Genomic DNA, 16,599 nt, shown 5'->3' on the forward strand with positions numbered 1-16,599 from the left:
TTCAGGCAGACTGTCCAGGCATCGCGGTTTGATTTGGATGCTAGGCAAAGACTCCCACATGCTACATGCCCCCCCCCCCCCCCCCACACACACACACACACACACCCACACACACACACACACACACACACACACATGGGAATCCACTTGGGTTGTGTGAAGTGGTCACTAAACCATGATTACCAATTCGCTATTAGCAATAGTCTCAGGCGCACAACCAGAGGCCTTGGCAGTCGGTGGGGGTTATGGGTGGTCGGTGGGGCAGACACACAATCCAGGGGTTGGCATGGTGGTGCCGCGAGCGGTTGCCCCCTCGCTTTTCCCCCAGTGGCTCCCTTCTACCCTCCAATGATGGGGAATCCGACTGAGGGTCCCCTACGGGCAGCAGGGTAGCATGGTGGTTAGCATAAATGCTTCACAGCTCCAGGGTCCCAGGTTCGATTCCCGGCTGGGTCACTGTCTGTGTGGAGTCTGCACGTCCTCCCCGTGTGTGCGTGGGTTTCCTCCGGGTGCTCCGGTTTCCTCCCACAGTCCAAAGATGTGCGGGTTAGGTGGATTCGCCATGCTAAATTGCCCGTAGTGTCCTAATAAAGTAAGGTTAAGGGGGGGTTGTTGGGTTACGGGTATAGGGTGGATACGTGGGTTTGAGTAGGGTGATCATGGCTCGGCACAACATCGAGGGCCGAAGGGCCTGTTCTGTGCTGTACTGTTCTATTCTATTCTATTCTACCCCAAGCCGATGGTCCCCCAGCCCCGCCGAGCACTGGGGTGGCAAGCCCAGTGCCCCCGGGCTCTTTGCCTGTGAGCAAAGATGGCTACTCACCTCCTCGGCTCCCCACAGATTCACATTTTTAAAAAGGAATACTAATCGGTGCCAACGTGACCACTTGCTGGGGAGGCAGAGGAAAGATGGGAGGCCATTGGATGATGGGCTGCTCTCATTAATTGTATGGAAATGGGGCTTAAATGCTGATAATTGGTTTCTTGCTACGGCAAGATCCCGATTTCGCCTCCGCGAATAGGCCCGTTACATCGCAAACTGTTTGGCGCCTGGCGCGGTTCTCGTTTTCGGTCTCTCCCACTACTCACCGGCCTTGTTTCGCTCGAGTGAGAGTGTAATGTGGCTGGAGAATCTCACCCATAGTCACTGTTGTTGTGCAGGAAACGCAGCAGCCAATCTGAACACAGTAAGTCCCTACAACCCACAATGTGGTAACGAGCAAATAATCTGTTTTTGTGATGTTGGATGAGGGATAAATATTAGTCAGTAAACTAGATTAACTCCCCTGCTCTTCTTCAAAGTGGTGCCATGGAGTGTTTTGCATCCATCTAAACAGGTGGACGGGGCATAAGGCAGCACCTCCGAGTCTGCGGTATTGCGTCAGTACTGCACCGGATCAATAGCCTTAATTTTTGCACTTTGGCCTTGGAGTAGGATTTGAATTCAGAGGCAAGGGCACCAACTGAGACACTGTTGATGGCAGAGCTGGCTGACGTTAGAGGTTGAAACAGGATGTTGATGAAGAGGGACAGGAGTGAAATGCAGTCAATGTGTACAGGAGATGTGGACTAGTTGGACTGGGGATTGGGAACGCGGAATGCAATATTATGCATACTCAGGCCCCTCGAGCCTGCTCCACCATTCAATAAGATCCTAGCTGATCTGATTGTAACCTCAATTTCATATTCCAAACTACTCCCAATAACCTTCCACCCCTGACTTATCAAGAATCTATCATGCCCTGCCTTAGAAATCTTCAAAAGCTCTGCTTCCCCACCCATTTGAGGAAGAGAGTTCCACAGACTCACCACCATCCGAGAGAAAATGTTCCTAACCTCTGCCCTAAATGAATGACCCCTTGGCTGGGATTCTCCGATCCCGCGCTGGGTCAGAGAATCCCGGGGGGATGCGGGAATCCCACCCCGATGCCGATTTCCCGATTCTCGGGCACCCGAGGGATTCCCGCCGTGCCGGTCAGGGGCCGTTGAAAGCGCCCCCCCCCCCCCCGGCAATTCTCAGGGCTCCAACAGGCCGAGTGGCCACTGAGTTCGGCCGCGTCACGCTGGCATGGGTTACTCAGGTTTCACACGGCGGGACCTGGAAGCTGTGTCTGCGGGGGCTGTCCTGGAGGGGGGGGGGGGGAAGAGGGATCTAACCCCGGGGGGGACCCCCACAGTGGTCTGGCCCGCGATCGGGGCCTACCGATCGGCGGGCGGGCTGGTTCTGTAGGGGCCTATGTTCCTCTGCGCCGAGCCCCTGTAGGTCTCCGCCATATTGCCCGGAGGCCAGCGCGGAGAAGGGAAGCCCTGCGCATGCGTGGAATCACGCCGGCCGTCCCGCGTATATGCCAACTCGCACCGGCTGTTCCATGCCGGCTGGAGCTGTAGGGACCACTCCGGTGCAAATCTAGCCCCCTAGGAAGGGGAGCATTCCCCATTATCGGGGACCGTTGACGCCGGAGTGGTTGGTACCGCTTTTCAAGCCGGCGTGGGGACATAGCCCCATTATTGGAGAATCCCGCCTCTTATTTTTGAACAGTGACTCCCTAATCTTGGATTCTCCCACCAAAGAAAACACCTTCTCAAGACTTGATGAGACCATCAATTCACAAGACACATGATTGGAAGTAAACAGTGGTTTTAATAGTCTTACAACTGAGCCTGCCTGCGACGAGAGGAACTGAGCGCAGGCTTACGACTGCAGAGCTTTATACTTCCGGTTAGTGGGAGGGGCCATGGGCGGAGCCAAGAGTGGAGCCCAGTACAAACCCCTCATCTCCCCCTATGGGCAGAGCCGCGCAACGGCTCGTATACAGAGCCCACAAGGACACAATACATGTAAGGCAATACAGAGTGAATTACGAGGTATATAATTCACCACAAGACTCCTCAGGGACTTTCTGTCTATCAATTAAGTTGCTTCTTACTCTCCTCAACTCCATCAAATACAAGCCATGCCTATCCAACCTTTCCTCAATAGGCAACCCGCCCATTCCAGGTATTAGTCCAGTAAACCTTCTCTGAACTGCTTCCAATAAGGAGACCAATACTGTGCACAGTACTCCACATGTGGTCTCTCCAATGCCTGTATAACTGAAGTACAACCTTCCTATTTCACCATTCTGGAGCTGCTGCCACATGGCACTGGCTGTGTGACCAAGCCACCAATGGTGTGGGGCATTAGATTCCACATGGGCCTGGTGCCTCCTGATCCAAATGTTTGTACAAGATTAATGGAGAAACAGAGAATCTTGCTATTTTAATCTCCCATAAATATCACAGAATTACAGTAAGATGAAGTAATGAACATTCATATATTTGTTCAATTTTGAAAATGGTATTAATGGCAAAAGGTTGCTACAATACAATAAAGCTTTAAAATAGAGGCTTTAAGCCAATGACACCTGATACACATGCCATGAAGTCAGGCTGTCAGTTCATCACATTTTTTTCCCCCCATAAATTTAAAGTAACCAATTATTTTTTCCCCAATTGAGGGGCAATTTAGTGTGGCCAATTCACCTCCCCTGAACATCTTTGGGTTGTGGGGGTGAGACCGATGCAGACATGGGGAGAGTCAGTTCATCACTTTACACACACATATAAAATTCCTTTGTGTGATACATTAGCCCAGTTATTTTAAAAACATCGGGAGTTGATTATTGGCCGTTATCAGAGACATGTTACAGCAGTAACTGGAACCAGTAATAGATAGCAATGTAAAGAAATCCAGTCAGTCATTGAGTTTGAATAGGTACAACAGATGATGAATGTCAGAAAGGGAATGTGAAGTGAATTATGAGGACAGTTTACATAAACATGGGGCGGAATTCTCCGACCCCCCGCAGGGTCGGGGAATTGCCTGGGGTCGGCGTAAATCCCGCATCCGCGTGGTCGGAATTCTCTGCCACCCGGGAATCGGCGGGGTCGGGAATCACGCCCCGCTGGTCGGCAGCCCCCCCGCGGCGATTCCCCAGCCCGCAATAGGCCGAAGTCCCACCGCTGAGAGGCCACTCCCGCCGACGTGATTTCAACCACCTCTGGTTGCGGCAGGATTGGCGGTGCGAGCGGGCTCCCGGGGTCCTGGGGGGGGGGTGGGGCGATCGGACCCCGGGGGTGCCCCAATGGTGGCCTGGCCCGCGATCGGGGCCCACTGATCGGCAGACGGGCCAGTGCCGTGGGGGCACTCTTTTTCTTCCACCGCCGCCACGGCCTCCACCATGGCGGAGGCGGAAGAGACCCCCTCCACCGCGCATGCGCTGGTGGTGATGTCAGCGGCTGCTGACGCTCCGGTGCATGCGCGGACTCACGCTGGCCGGCGAAGGCCTTTCGGCCAGACCCGGCGCCGGTTTTGGCGCCAGTCGGCAGAGCGGGAACCACTCCGGCGCAGGCCTAGCCCCTATGTGAGGGCTTGGCCCGTAAAGGTGCAGAGAATTCCGCACCTTTGGGGAGGCCCGACGCCGGAGAGGTTGGTGCCACTCCGCTACGCCGGGACCCCCCGCCCCACCGGGTAGGGGAGAATTTGCCCATGGTTTGTATTCCTTCGAGGGTTAGGGTTGAGCGAAGATCTAACTGATCTAACCCCCACCCCCAGCAAAAGGTTGTGGATGTCGGGTCAATTAAAATGTTTGAGACAGAAGATGAGACAATTTTATAAAAATAAAGAATATCTTGCATTTACCTTCTCTTGTTCTTGGGCAGTCCCTCATCGTTGAGGATGACTTGCTTCCACTCTGGGGAGGTGGATTCTGCGGTGAGGCTTGATGTTATATTTGCGGGCTTGCTATCTGTATATGGCTGCTGATGCCACCTGTGTTTTTTTCCCAGATCACAACATCCAGATTCCACAGCAGCTGCACAGTCTTTACACCATGTATTGGCAAGAGATGGAGGAGGGGACACTAGACAGCCTGATCACCCTTCATACCATCACCTCCAGCACACTGAGGGTAATATAACTGCTGTTCTGTTAGTAACAACAGCAAATTCTCTCTTTGACCATTTAGGGCCTAATGATTAAATAAAAGTTTCCAAAATCCTAAAAAAAATGCCACTGAATATTTAATGTTTCCACAATCAATTGGAGGCACATGTGGGCAGCACGGTAGCACAGTGGTTAGCACCCTGTCTCACAGCACCAAAGACCTGTGTTAAATTCCGGCCTTGGTCGACTGTGTGGAGTCTGCACTTTCTCCCCGTGACTACATTGGATTCCTCTGGGTGCTCCTGTTTCCTCCCGTAGTCCAAAGATGTACAGGTTAAGTATATTGGCCATGCTAAATTGCCTTTTATTGTCCAAAGATGTGCGGGTCAGCTGGGGTTATGAGGTAACGGGGATGGGGCGGAGGAGTGGACCTAGGTAGGGTTCTCTTTCAGAGTGTCAGTGTAGATTCTGCACTGTCGGAATTCTATGATTCTAATTGTACGAAGTTATAGTATGTTGGTGATTATACACTAGGTGAACAACTAAGAGTCTATTGGATAGATTTTCAACACCCACTTGCATTTCTATACTGCCTTTAAAATATGACACTGCGCCACATGAGGAGCTATCAGGAGAAATGACTAAAAGCTTTTTATTCTTTCATGGGATGTGGACATCACGGACAAGGCCAGCATTTATTGTTTATCCCTAATTGTCCTGAACCCAGTGGCTTGTTAAGTAATTTTAGAGAACAGGGGAGAGTCAGCCACATTGCTGCGGATTGGGAGTCACTACTGGACCAGGTAAGGATGGCAGCTTTCCTTCTTGAGAGGACAATAATGAACCCGCTGGGGTTTTCTACGAACCAATGATAGTTATACGGGCACTATTGCTGAGACTAGGTTTCACTTCCAACTGTTGTGGTGGGGTATGAAACCTATAACCCCAGACAAAAAATACATGAGGGAGAAAGGAATAACAAGACAAACTAATGAAATTTGATTTGTTATTATTCATCCAGGCTAGGGCAACATTTATTGCCCATCCCTATTTACCCTGGGAACATGATGGCGAGCTAGCTTCTGGAACCATTTTGGTCCGTGTGTTGTAGGTACACCCACAGTGCTGTTAGGGAGGGAGTTCCAGAATTTTGTATCAGCGACTGTGAAGGAACGGAGATGTGTTTCTAAGTCAGGATGGCGTGTGGCTTGGAAGGGAACTTGCAGGTGGTGGTTTTCCCATGTATCTGCTGGTCCCGACCTTCGAGGTGGTAGAGATCACTCACAGATTTGGAAGTTGCTGTTGAAGGAATCTTGGAGAGTTACTCCAGTGCATTTTGTATAGGGTACACACTGTGTACCGGTGGTGGAGGGAGTGAATGTTTGGGTTAGTGGCTGGAGTGTCCAACAAGAAGAGTGGAAGGGGACTTCCGGTGTGCACCATGGAGTGAGTGGTCACACAGAGGCAGCTCCTGCCCAAGGTTACATAAAAGAGCCCTTTTTTAAGCAACACGGGTTGGAATTTCGATGAAGACGTAGGTGAATGTTAGAGGAGTACTTTCCCCCAGGAATGGTATGTTTCTTGGTTATCAGACCCTCAGAAACAGTGCACGATTTGACTGAAGCAGCAGCAGACAAAAGCCTCTGCAAGCATGCAGGCGGGGGAAGGGTGAGCTTAGAGGCCTCAAGCTGACTTGAGGGCCTTTATGAAAGCTGAATTCTAGCAGCAGAGGGAAGAACTGTGAAAAGATCTCACCAAGGCCATTGAAGAAGCGAGGACGGACTTCCGGTTGCGGTGATGCGGAGCTAAGCCGCACGTTTGGTGGCTACTGCTATTTTCGGACTTTGGGGCTCTTTTAAGGGGCTGTAGTGGTGCTGTTTGGACTTGTCCCCATGTGGGAACACTCCTTCTCAGATTCTCCACCGGTGGATGGCCTGGACTAGGAGTGGAGCGGTCAGAAAATCGGCTTTGGAGCAGAAAAAGGTGCGAGGCAGGAAAGGCAAGATGGCAGCGGGCGGGGAAGCAGCAGCACTGGGCACGGGAGCAGCAGGAGCTGCTTCAGCGCTCCTTTAAGGAGCTGAAGGCAGAGATTCTGGAGCCATTTAAGGCCTCCCTGGACAAGCTCATGGCGACCCAGACGGCTCAGGGTGCGGAGATCCAAGAGCTTCAACAAAAGGCCTCGGAGAGGAGGATGAACTTCTGGGCCTGGCAGTGAAGGTGGAGTCGCAAGGGGCGCTCTATAAGAAATGGTCAGCGAGGCTGGAGGAGATGGAGAACCGGGCCCGTCGGAAGAACCTGCGGATTCTGGGCCTCCCAGGGGGGCTGGAAGGTTCGGATTTGGGGGCCTATGTGGCTATGATGCTGAACACGCTAGTGGGTGCGAGGTCGTTCCAGGGGCCTTTGGAGCTGGAGGGTGCCCATCGGGTGCTGCTGAGGAAACCCAGGCCAAATAAGCTGCCTCGGGCGGTGCTGGTCCGTTTTCACCGCTTCGTCGACCGTAAGTGTGTGCTGAGATGGGCGAAGAAGGAGAGGAGTAGCAAGTGGGAGAATACGGTGATCAGGATCTACCAGGACTGGAGTGCGGAGGTGGCGAAGAGAAGGGCTGGTTTTAACCGGGCGAAGGCAGTGCTCCACAAGAAAGTGGTCAAGTTTGGCCTGTTACAGCCGGCATGCCTGTGGGTCACTTATAAAGACCGCCAGCTATATTTCGACTCCCCGGAGGAGGCCTGGTCTTTTATCCAGGCAGAGAAGCTGGACTTGAACTGAAGACTGGGGGCTGGGGAACGTTGTACACAGCCCGGAGGTTTTGTCCTCCTTGGTATCCTTTCGTTTTATCGGTTCTGTTGGATGATGTTGGTTTTTTGCCGTTCTGCTTTTTTTTTGCTTTTTGGGACTGTTATCTGTTTACTTGGGCATTTGTTGTGTTTGGATTTTTATTTTCCTTCACCGGTTGGGAGGTTGGGTGGGGTTCGCGGTCCTGTTGGGTCATGTGCCTGCCTTTTCCCGCGTTTTGGGTCGGGGGGGGGGGGGTTTGGAGGGAAGCGCGGGCTTTTTTTTCCCGCGCTAGAGGAGTGGTGGGCGGGACCATCACTGGGGGGGGGGGGGTGGTTGTGTTGCAATGGGGAGTGTCCTTGGGGTGGCAGGAGCAGCCGGGGTCAGCAGGAATTGGCTGGCTTACGGAAGTACAATAGAAGGGGTTACGCAGCTAGGGGGGGGGGGCCCTAGCTTGGCGGGGGGGGGGGGGGTTTGGGGGGGGGGGGGGGGGGGGGGGGTACCGGGTTGCTGCTGAAGTGGCGAAGTAGCTGGAGCAGGTAGAGGGGGTCGGGATGGGGGTTTGCCGCTGTGGGGAACGGGCTGAGCGGGGGGCGCGGGCACGTGGCGGGTTACGGAAGGGTGATGGCTAGTCAACAGGGAAGGGGGGTAGGTGGTCCCCTGATCCGGCTGATCACCTGGAATGTGAGGGGACTAAATGGGCCGGTTGAATGGGCCCGTGCGTTCGCGCACCTGAAGGGGCTGAAGGCGGATGTGGCTATGCTTCAGGAGACGCACCTGAAGGTTGCGGATCAGGTTCGATTGAGGAAGGGATGGGTAGGCCAGGTGTTTCATTCAGGGCTGGATGCAAAAAATCGGGGGGTGGCGATCCTGGTGGGGAAGAGGGTGTCTTCGAGGCGTTGAATGTGGTGGCAGACAGTGGCGGGAGGTACGTGATGGTGAGTGGCAAGCTGCAAGGGGAGCAGGGTGGTGCTGGTTAATGTATGCGCCCCGAATTGGGACGATGCAGGTTTCATGCGGCGCATGTTGGGCCGGATTCCAGATATGGAGGCGGGGGGCCTGATAATGGGGGGGGATTTCAACATGGTGCTGGATCCGCCACTGGATCGATCCAGTTCAGAGGTAGGAGGCCTGCGGCGGCTAAGGTGTTGAGGGGGTTTATGGACCAGATGGGAGGGGTGGACCCATGGAGGTTTGCGAGGCCGAAGGCCAGGGAATTTTCATACTTCTCCCATGTGCATAAGGCTTACGCCCGGATTGATTTTTTTGGTTCTGAGTAGGGCGCTGATTGCGAGGGTGGAAGATGCTGAATATCCGGCGATTGCCATTTCTGACCACGCCACGCACTGGGTGGACCTCGAGCTGGGGGAGGAGAGGGACCAGCGCCCGCTTTGGCGTTTAGAGTTAGGGTTGCTGGCGGACGAGGAGGTGGGCGGTCGGGTCCGAGGATGTATCGAGAGGTATCTGGAGGCCAATGACAATGGGGAGGTCCGAGTGGGGACGGTCTGGGAGGCGCTGAAGGCGGTGGTTTGGGGGGAGTTGATCTCCATTCGAGCGTACCGGGAGAAAAGGGAGCGGAGAGCGAGGGAGAGATTGGTGGGGAGATGGTGAGGGTGGACAGGAGATATGCGGAGGCCCCGGAGGAGGGATTGTTGCGGGAGCGGCGCAGCCTTCAGGCTGAGTTTAACTTGTTGACCACCAGAAAGGCGGAAGCTCAGTGGAGGAAGGCACAGGGTGCGGTGTATGAATATGGGGAGAAGGCGAGCAGGATGCTGGCACATCAGCTCCGTAAACGGGATGTGGCTAGGGAGATTGGTGGAGTTAAGGATCGGGGAGGAAATGTGGTGCGAAGGGGGGTAGACATCAATGGTGTCTTCAGGGATTTCTACGAGAAACTGTATCGGTCCGAATCCCCGGTGGAGTAGGGGGGGATGGGGCGCTTTTTGGATCGGCTGAGATTCCCGAGGGTGGAGGAGGGACAAGTGGAGGGGCTGGGGGCGCCAGTTGAGCTGAGGAGCTGGTTAAAGGGATAGGGAACATGCAGTCGGGGAAGGCGCCGGGGCCGGATGGGTTCCCGGTTGAATTTTATAAGATGTATGCAGACCTGTTGGGCCCCCTGTTGGTTAGGACCTTGATGTACCATCAATTGGACTCGAGACACGATGAAGATCCAAACTGTGGCTTTAATCAGCTAGTTGTTAGCCTGGTGGTCGACTACAGAGAAAGGCCGACCGCCGGGAACTCTGGGTACGTATACCCCGCCTCGGAGGCGGGGTCTACTTGCCTCTCGACCAATTGGTGCGCAGTCACATGACTAGTCCCAGACAATCGGACGAGAGGCACATGACCAGCCAGAGCCAATGGGAAACCTATGCTCTGCACCAATGGCAGTGCTCACATTCATACCACCACATTCACCCCTTGTGGAGAAAGAAGGTGGGGGGGGGGGATGTGTGTAAGTGGAAGAGAGAGGGGGGAGGGGGGTCCAAGGACTGGTGGTATGAGCAGCGAAAATCGAGAAAGGTGGGCTGCCCACTGGCTCGTGGCAAAAAAAAACAATACTACTACTACTAACTTAAGGTGCAACAGAATAACAACAAAGTCCAAAAAAAAGTCCCATGGTCGCATCAGATGGACACGATCAGCCTGTCGGGTGCTAGTGATGTTCTGGTGGACCGTCGCATTGGAGCCGGTGACGTCGGGCCGATGGTCGTCCTTGCTTCCGGGAGCGTCGGTTGTAGATGTGTCTCCGTACCCCGGGCCGGTGGTGGAGACGCTGTAATCGGGGGAGAGGGAGCATGTGCGCTGGGTCGTGGGGGCGCGCGGGGCGCTGGGGGGAATTGGGGTTGGGGGTGAGGTGTTGATGTAGGGGGGAAGGCCGCACGCCGGCGGGTGCCAGGTCCCGGAGCGAGACCGTATCCTGCCGACCGGCGGGATACTCCACGTATGCATACTGCGGGTTGGCGTGGAGCTCAACCAACGGGTCGGACTTGTGCACCCGCACATGCTTCTGGAGCAAGATGGGCCCAGGGGTGGCCAGCCAGGTCGGGAGAGGGAATCCTGAGGATGACTTCCGGGGGAAAACAAGAAGACGTTCATGAGGTGTTTGATTAGTGGTGGTACAGAGGAGAGACCGGATTGAATGAAGGGCGTCGGGGATGACCTCTTGCCAACAGGGGAACAGGGAGATCTCTGGACCGTAGGGCCAGCAGGATGGTCTTCCAAATGGTGCCATTCTCCCACTCGACCTGACCGTTACCCCGCGGGTTATAACTGGTCGTCCTGCTAGAGGCTATGCCCCTCCTGAGCAGGAATTGACACAGTTCGTCACTCATAAAGGAGGACCCCCGGTCGCTGTGGATGTACGCGGGGTAACCGAACAGGGTGAAGATGGATAGGAGGGCCTTTATGACGGTTGTTGTGGTCATGTCGGGACAGGGAATGGCGAAAGGGAAGCGAGAGTGTTCGTTGATAACACTCAAGGTTGTTGGAGGGGAGGGGACCCTTGAAGTCTATACTGAGACGTTCAAAGGAGCGGGATGCCTTGATCAGATGCGCTCGTTCGGGGCGGTAGAAGTGCGGTTTGCACTCGGCGCAGACGTGGCAGTCCCTGGTGACGGTCCTGATCTCCTCAACGGAGTAGGGCAGGTTGCGGGTCTTAATAAAATGGTTAAAACCGGGTGACCCCTGGATGGCAGAGGTCTGTGTGGAGGGAGCGGAGGCGGTCAATCTGCGCGCTGGCGCAGGTACCGTGGGATAGGGCATCGGGAGGCTCGTTGAGCTTCTCAGGACGATACAAGATATCGTAGTTGTACGTGGACAACTCGATCCGCCACCACAAGATCTTGTCGTTCTTGATCTTGCCCCTCTGTGCATTATTGAACATGAAAGCTACTGATCGTTAGTCTGTGAGGAGGGTAAACCTCCTGCCGGCCAGATAGTGCCTCCAATATCGCACAGCTTCGACTATGGCCTGTGCCTCCTTTTCCACCGAGGAGTGGCGGATTTCGGAAGCGTGGAGGGTTCGTGAGAAGAAGGCCACAGGTCTGCCCGCTTGGTTCAGGGTGGCCGCCAGAGCTACGTCAGACGCGTCGCTCTCGACCTGGAATGGGAGGGACTTGTCGATAGCGCGCATCGTGGCCTTTGCGATATCCGCTTTGATGCGGCTGAAGGCCTGGCGGGCCTCCATTGACAGGGGAAACGAGGTGGAATGGATGAGGGGGCGGGCTTTGTCGGCGTAATTGGGGACCCACTGGGCGTAATTGTAGAAGAAACCCAGGCAGCGTTTGAGGGATTTGAGGGAGTTGGGGAGAGGGAGTTCCTTCAGGGGGCGCATGCGTTCGGGATCGGGGCCTATCACTCCGTTACCCCCTACGTAGCCAAGGATGGCTAGACGGTCGGTGCTAAACACGCACTTATCCTTATTGTAAGTTAACTTAAGGAGTTTTGCGATTCGGAGGAATTTTTGGAGGTTGATGTCGTGGTCCTGCTGGTCGTGGCCGCAGGTGGTGACATTATCGAGATACGGGAAGGTGGCCCGTAAACCGTGCTTGTCGACCATTCGGTCCATCTCCCGTTGGAAGACCAAGACTCCATTTGTGACACCGAATGGAACCCTGAGGAAGTGGTAGAGGCGCCCATCTGCCTCAAACGCAGTGTACTTTCAGTCACTCACGCGGATGGGGAGCTAGTGGTAGGCGGACTTAAGGTCCACCGTGGAGAAGACTTTGTATTTCGCGATCCTGTTAACCAGGTCGGAAATACGGGGGAGAGGATACGCGTCCAGCTGCGTAAACCTGTTGATGATCTGACTGTAATCGATGACCATCCGGTTTTTCTCCCCAGTCCGAACTACCAGCACTTGGGCTCTCCAGGGACTGTTGCTGGCCTCGATAACTCCTTCCTTAAGGAGCCTCTGGACCTCGGACCCGATGAAGGTTCGGTCCTGGGCACTGTATCGTCTGCTCCGAGTGGCGACAGGTTTACAATCTGGGGTGAGATTAGCAAACAAGGAAGGGGGGTCCACTTTGAGGGACGCGAAGCTGCAGACAGTAAGGGGTGGAATAGGGCCGCCGAATTGGAAGGTCAAGCTCTGCAGGTTGCACTGGAAATCCAGTCCCAAGAGTGCCGGAGCACATAGATGGGGGAGGCTGAGGAGTTTGAAGTTTTTGAAAACCCTCCCCTGGACCGTGAGGTCCGCTATGCAGCACCTGGTGATTTGGACGGAGTGCGAACCCGAGGCCAATTCAATCTTATGCTTAACTGGATGGATGGGGAGCGCGCAGCGTCTTATCGTGCTCTCGGAGTCCAGCAGGCATCTCGTTTTGTGTCCGTTGAGCTGGATCGTTGTCGTAGTCTTGGCGAGAGAGCGTGGTCGCGACTGGTCGAGTGTGATGGAAGCAAGTCGTGGTGAGAGTTCCAGGTCATCCTCGGTGGCAGAGTAATCGCTGGCAGCGCCTTCCGTGTTGGCCCAAGATGGCGGTGCCCAGGACCCGCACGTGGAGCCGGGGCCCCAAGATGGCGGCGCCCGTGGGAACCTCGTGGCGGTTGGGGGCAGTGTCAGCGGCGTCTGCGGGCCGATTGGGGCAGCTGGGAGCGAGGGTCGGGAGGACCGTGGGGCGGTTGCAGGGGCTGGGAGGCGGGCAGAAGAGGTTGGTGCGCGGCGCTGGGCCCTAGGGGGGCCCGGGGGGGGGGGGGGGGGGGTGATCCACGGTCGCTGCGCAGAACAGCAGCGACCGACTTGGTCTGGCAGACCACCGCGTAGTGGCCCTTCTTCCCACAGCTCTTACACAGAGTGGAGCGGGCCGGGCAGCGCGGACAGGGGTGCTTTGAGAGGCCACAGAAATAGCAACGGGGCCCCGTTAGTTTTTCGGAGCGACCTGCAGCGCAGCGCAGGCCTGGGCAGGGGGTCGGGGTCCACGGAGGACGGGAGTGGCGCGTGCCATGAAGTCCAGGGGGGCTGCGCGGCCGGGGGCTTATGCGCAGGCGTTTAGGTCAGCAACCTCCAGGGATGTTGCAAGAGTCCGTGCCTCAGCTAGGCTGAGGGTGTTCTTCTCCAGCAATCGTTGGCGGATAGAGGAGGATTGCATGCCAGCAACGTAAGCATGTCTAATTAAAAGTTCCATGTCCTCAGTCGCCGAAACTTGGAGACAGGCGCACGTTCTCCCTAGAGCTGTGAAGGCCTGTAAAACTCGTAGAGTGACTCACCAGGGTACTATTGCCTAGTCGTCAGGAGATGCCGTGCGTATACTTCGTTGACCGGCCGGAGAAAGTGTCCTTTGAGAATCTCCATGGCCGCATCATAATCACTTTCGTCCTCAATCATTGAATATAGCACCGTGCCCACGCATGAGTGGAGGTGTGGAGTTTCTGCTGCTTGGTGGGCTTGCCGGCTGCAGTCGTCAGGTAACTATTAAAACACGCCTGCCAGTGTTTAAAGATTGCAGGCGCATTTGAAGCATGCGGGCTGGTGCGGAGGCAGTCAGGCTTGATGCGTAGATCCATTCCAAAATTCTAGCTGATTAAATTGATGTACCATCAATTGGACTCGAGACACGATGAAGATCCAAACTGTGGCTTTAATCAGCTAGTTGTTAGCCCGGTGGTCGACTACAGAGAAAGGCCGACCGCCGGGAACTCTGAGTACTTATACCCCGCCACGGAGGCGGGGTCTACTTGCCTCTCGACCAATTGGTGAGCAGTCACATGACTAGTCCCAGCCAATCGGACGAGAGGCACATGACCAGCCAGAGCCAATGGGAAACCCATGCTCTGTACCAATGGCAGTGCTCACATTCATACCACCACAGACCTTTAACAAGGCAAGGGAGGGGGAGGCTTTGCCCCCTGATTCTTAAGCGGGACAAGGATCCCCAGCAGTGTGGGTCGTACAGGCCGATCTCAATCTTGAATGTGGACGCCAAGCTGTTGGCAAAGATCTTAGCCATGAGGATAGAGGACTGTGTGCCGCAGGTTATCCACGAGGATCAAACGGGGTTTGTGAGGGGGAGGCTCTTGAATGTTATAATGATGCCGGTGGTAGAAGGGGAGGCGGAGATAGTGGTGGCACTGGACGCGGAGAAGGCCTTTGATAGGGTTGAGTGGGGGTACTTGTGGGAGGTGCTGGAAAGGTTCGGGTTTGGGGAGGGGTTTGTCAGTTGGGTGAGGCTGTTATATGAGGCCCCGATGGCGAGCGTGGCCACGAATAGGAGGAGGTCGGAGTATTTTTGGTCACACCGAGGGACGAGGCAGGGGTGTCCCTTGTCCCCCCTACTTTTTGCGCTGGCAATTGAACCCCTGGCTATGGCGCTGAGGGAGTCGAGGAACTGGAGGGGGCTGGTGCGGGGTGGGGAGGAGCACCTAGTGTCGCTCTATGCGGATGACCTATTGTTGTATGTGGTGGACCCGGTGGGGGGAATGCTGGAGGTGATGAGGATTCTCTGGGAATTTGGGGACTTTTCGGGGTACAAGGTCAACTTTGGGAAGAGCGAGCTGTTTGTGGTACACCAGGGGGACCAGGAGGGGGGATTGGTAGGCTCCCATTGAAAAGGGCGGAGAGGAGCTTCAGATACTTGGGGGTGCAGGTGGCCAGGAGCTGGGGGGCCCTGCATAAGCTTAACCTTACAAGGCTGGTGGAGCAAATGGAGGAGGAGTTTAAGAGGTGGAACATGTTGCCGCTGTCTCTGGCAGGTAGAGTGCAGTCAGTCAAGATGACGGTGCTTCCGAGATTTCTGTTCCTGTTTCAGTGCCTCCCCATCCTTATCCCGAAGGCCTTTTTCAGACAGGTTAACAGGAGCATTACGGGGTATGGCAGGGTTTCTCAAGCTAGAGAAGGTGAAATTTGCCCTAAGGGGATCAGTGCAGGGGTTTTTCAGGAGGTGGCAGCCATTCCTGGACTTCCTGGACCAGCAGCAGCAGCAACCCGGGAGGGAGGGGGGGATGTATTTTTGTTTTGTACTAAAGGGAAGGGCATAATTGTTCTGTGCCAATGTCGGGCATTAATTCATTTCCTCTTCTGTGTATACGCGGGGGGTGGGGGGGGGGGGGGGGTTCTGTCCTGTCTATTGAAGGGACGGGCAGATGTTTTGGGGGAATTATGGGTGTTATCTCTTCCGCTGTGTATGCGCGCGGGGGGGGGGCTGTTCTTTCTGTTCTTTGTTAAAAAAAAATCTGTCTTTTTGTTGTTAATATTATGCAAAAATTTGAATAAAAATTATTTAAAAAAAAAGAAGAGCGGAAGGAAGTTCATGTGTGGAGATTATACGTCAACAAAGACTTACTGGATGGAACAACTTTTTCTGTGTTGTGAATACTTTGTAATGTTTTGTGATATCCTGATGAGGTTAGTACGAAGTAGATTGGTAGGAAGGCCTTGGGGAGCCTAATTACTGACCAAATGACTTGTTTCTGTGCTGTAACGTCTATGTAATTTTATGTAATTAGCCCAGCCTTTTGGCTAAGGTCAAAGGGTTAGATCAAACCCGAGATCAGGTGCAAAGCCTGTTCTTGCCTGCTTGGATCTAGTATGTCTCTCTTGTGGGGACCGTGAATTGGATTCAATTTGAATTGGTTTTTGGACCAAGCAAGGAGATGGATTAAGGGCTTGCCCTGTCCACTCTGCACATTGGCTGAGAAAATATTTTTTTTTAAAAAAGTAATGAGCACCGTTGGAGTGATTTCAAAATAAAAGAAATGCTTACCATCTCATTCTTTGAGCAACAAAGGTTTGAGGTGGTTTCCTTCCTGTTGTTTCTCGAGCATGTTTATAATTTCCCCAGTAATTGTGAATAAAGAGAATCTTCACAGAGGATAAACAATGTTCCAGGATAAGAGGATAAGAAATACTCTCCCCCCACCCCCTTCATTCCTCCCAGGCCATTTATTTAAGTAAATGGAACAGTAAA

The 16,599-nt window shown here is 54.3% G+C and overlaps 1 protein-coding gene across 4 annotated transcripts in view; it reads left to right on the forward strand.

Moving 5' to 3' along the window:
• The window catches only part of si:dkey-26i13.8 (kinesin-like protein KIF19), a 243,236-nt gene that overhangs the window by 179,944 nt on the left and 46,693 nt on the right, over positions 1–16,599 (forward strand). For all 4 annotated transcript variants that reach the window (XM_038820811.1, XM_038820813.1, XM_038820812.1 and 1 more), the window contains one exon: positions 4,828–4,949. In XM_038820811.1, the coding sequence (XP_038676739.1) occupies positions 4,828–4,949 (122 nt within the window). The remainder of the gene's footprint in view (positions 1–4,827; positions 4,950–16,599) is intronic.

The sequence above is a fragment of the Scyliorhinus canicula genome, chromosome 15 (genome assembly GCF_902713615.1).
Source record: "Scyliorhinus canicula chromosome 15, sScyCan1.1, whole genome shotgun sequence".
NCBI classification, from domain to species: domain Eukaryota; kingdom Metazoa; phylum Chordata; class Chondrichthyes; order Carcharhiniformes; family Scyliorhinidae; genus Scyliorhinus; species Scyliorhinus canicula.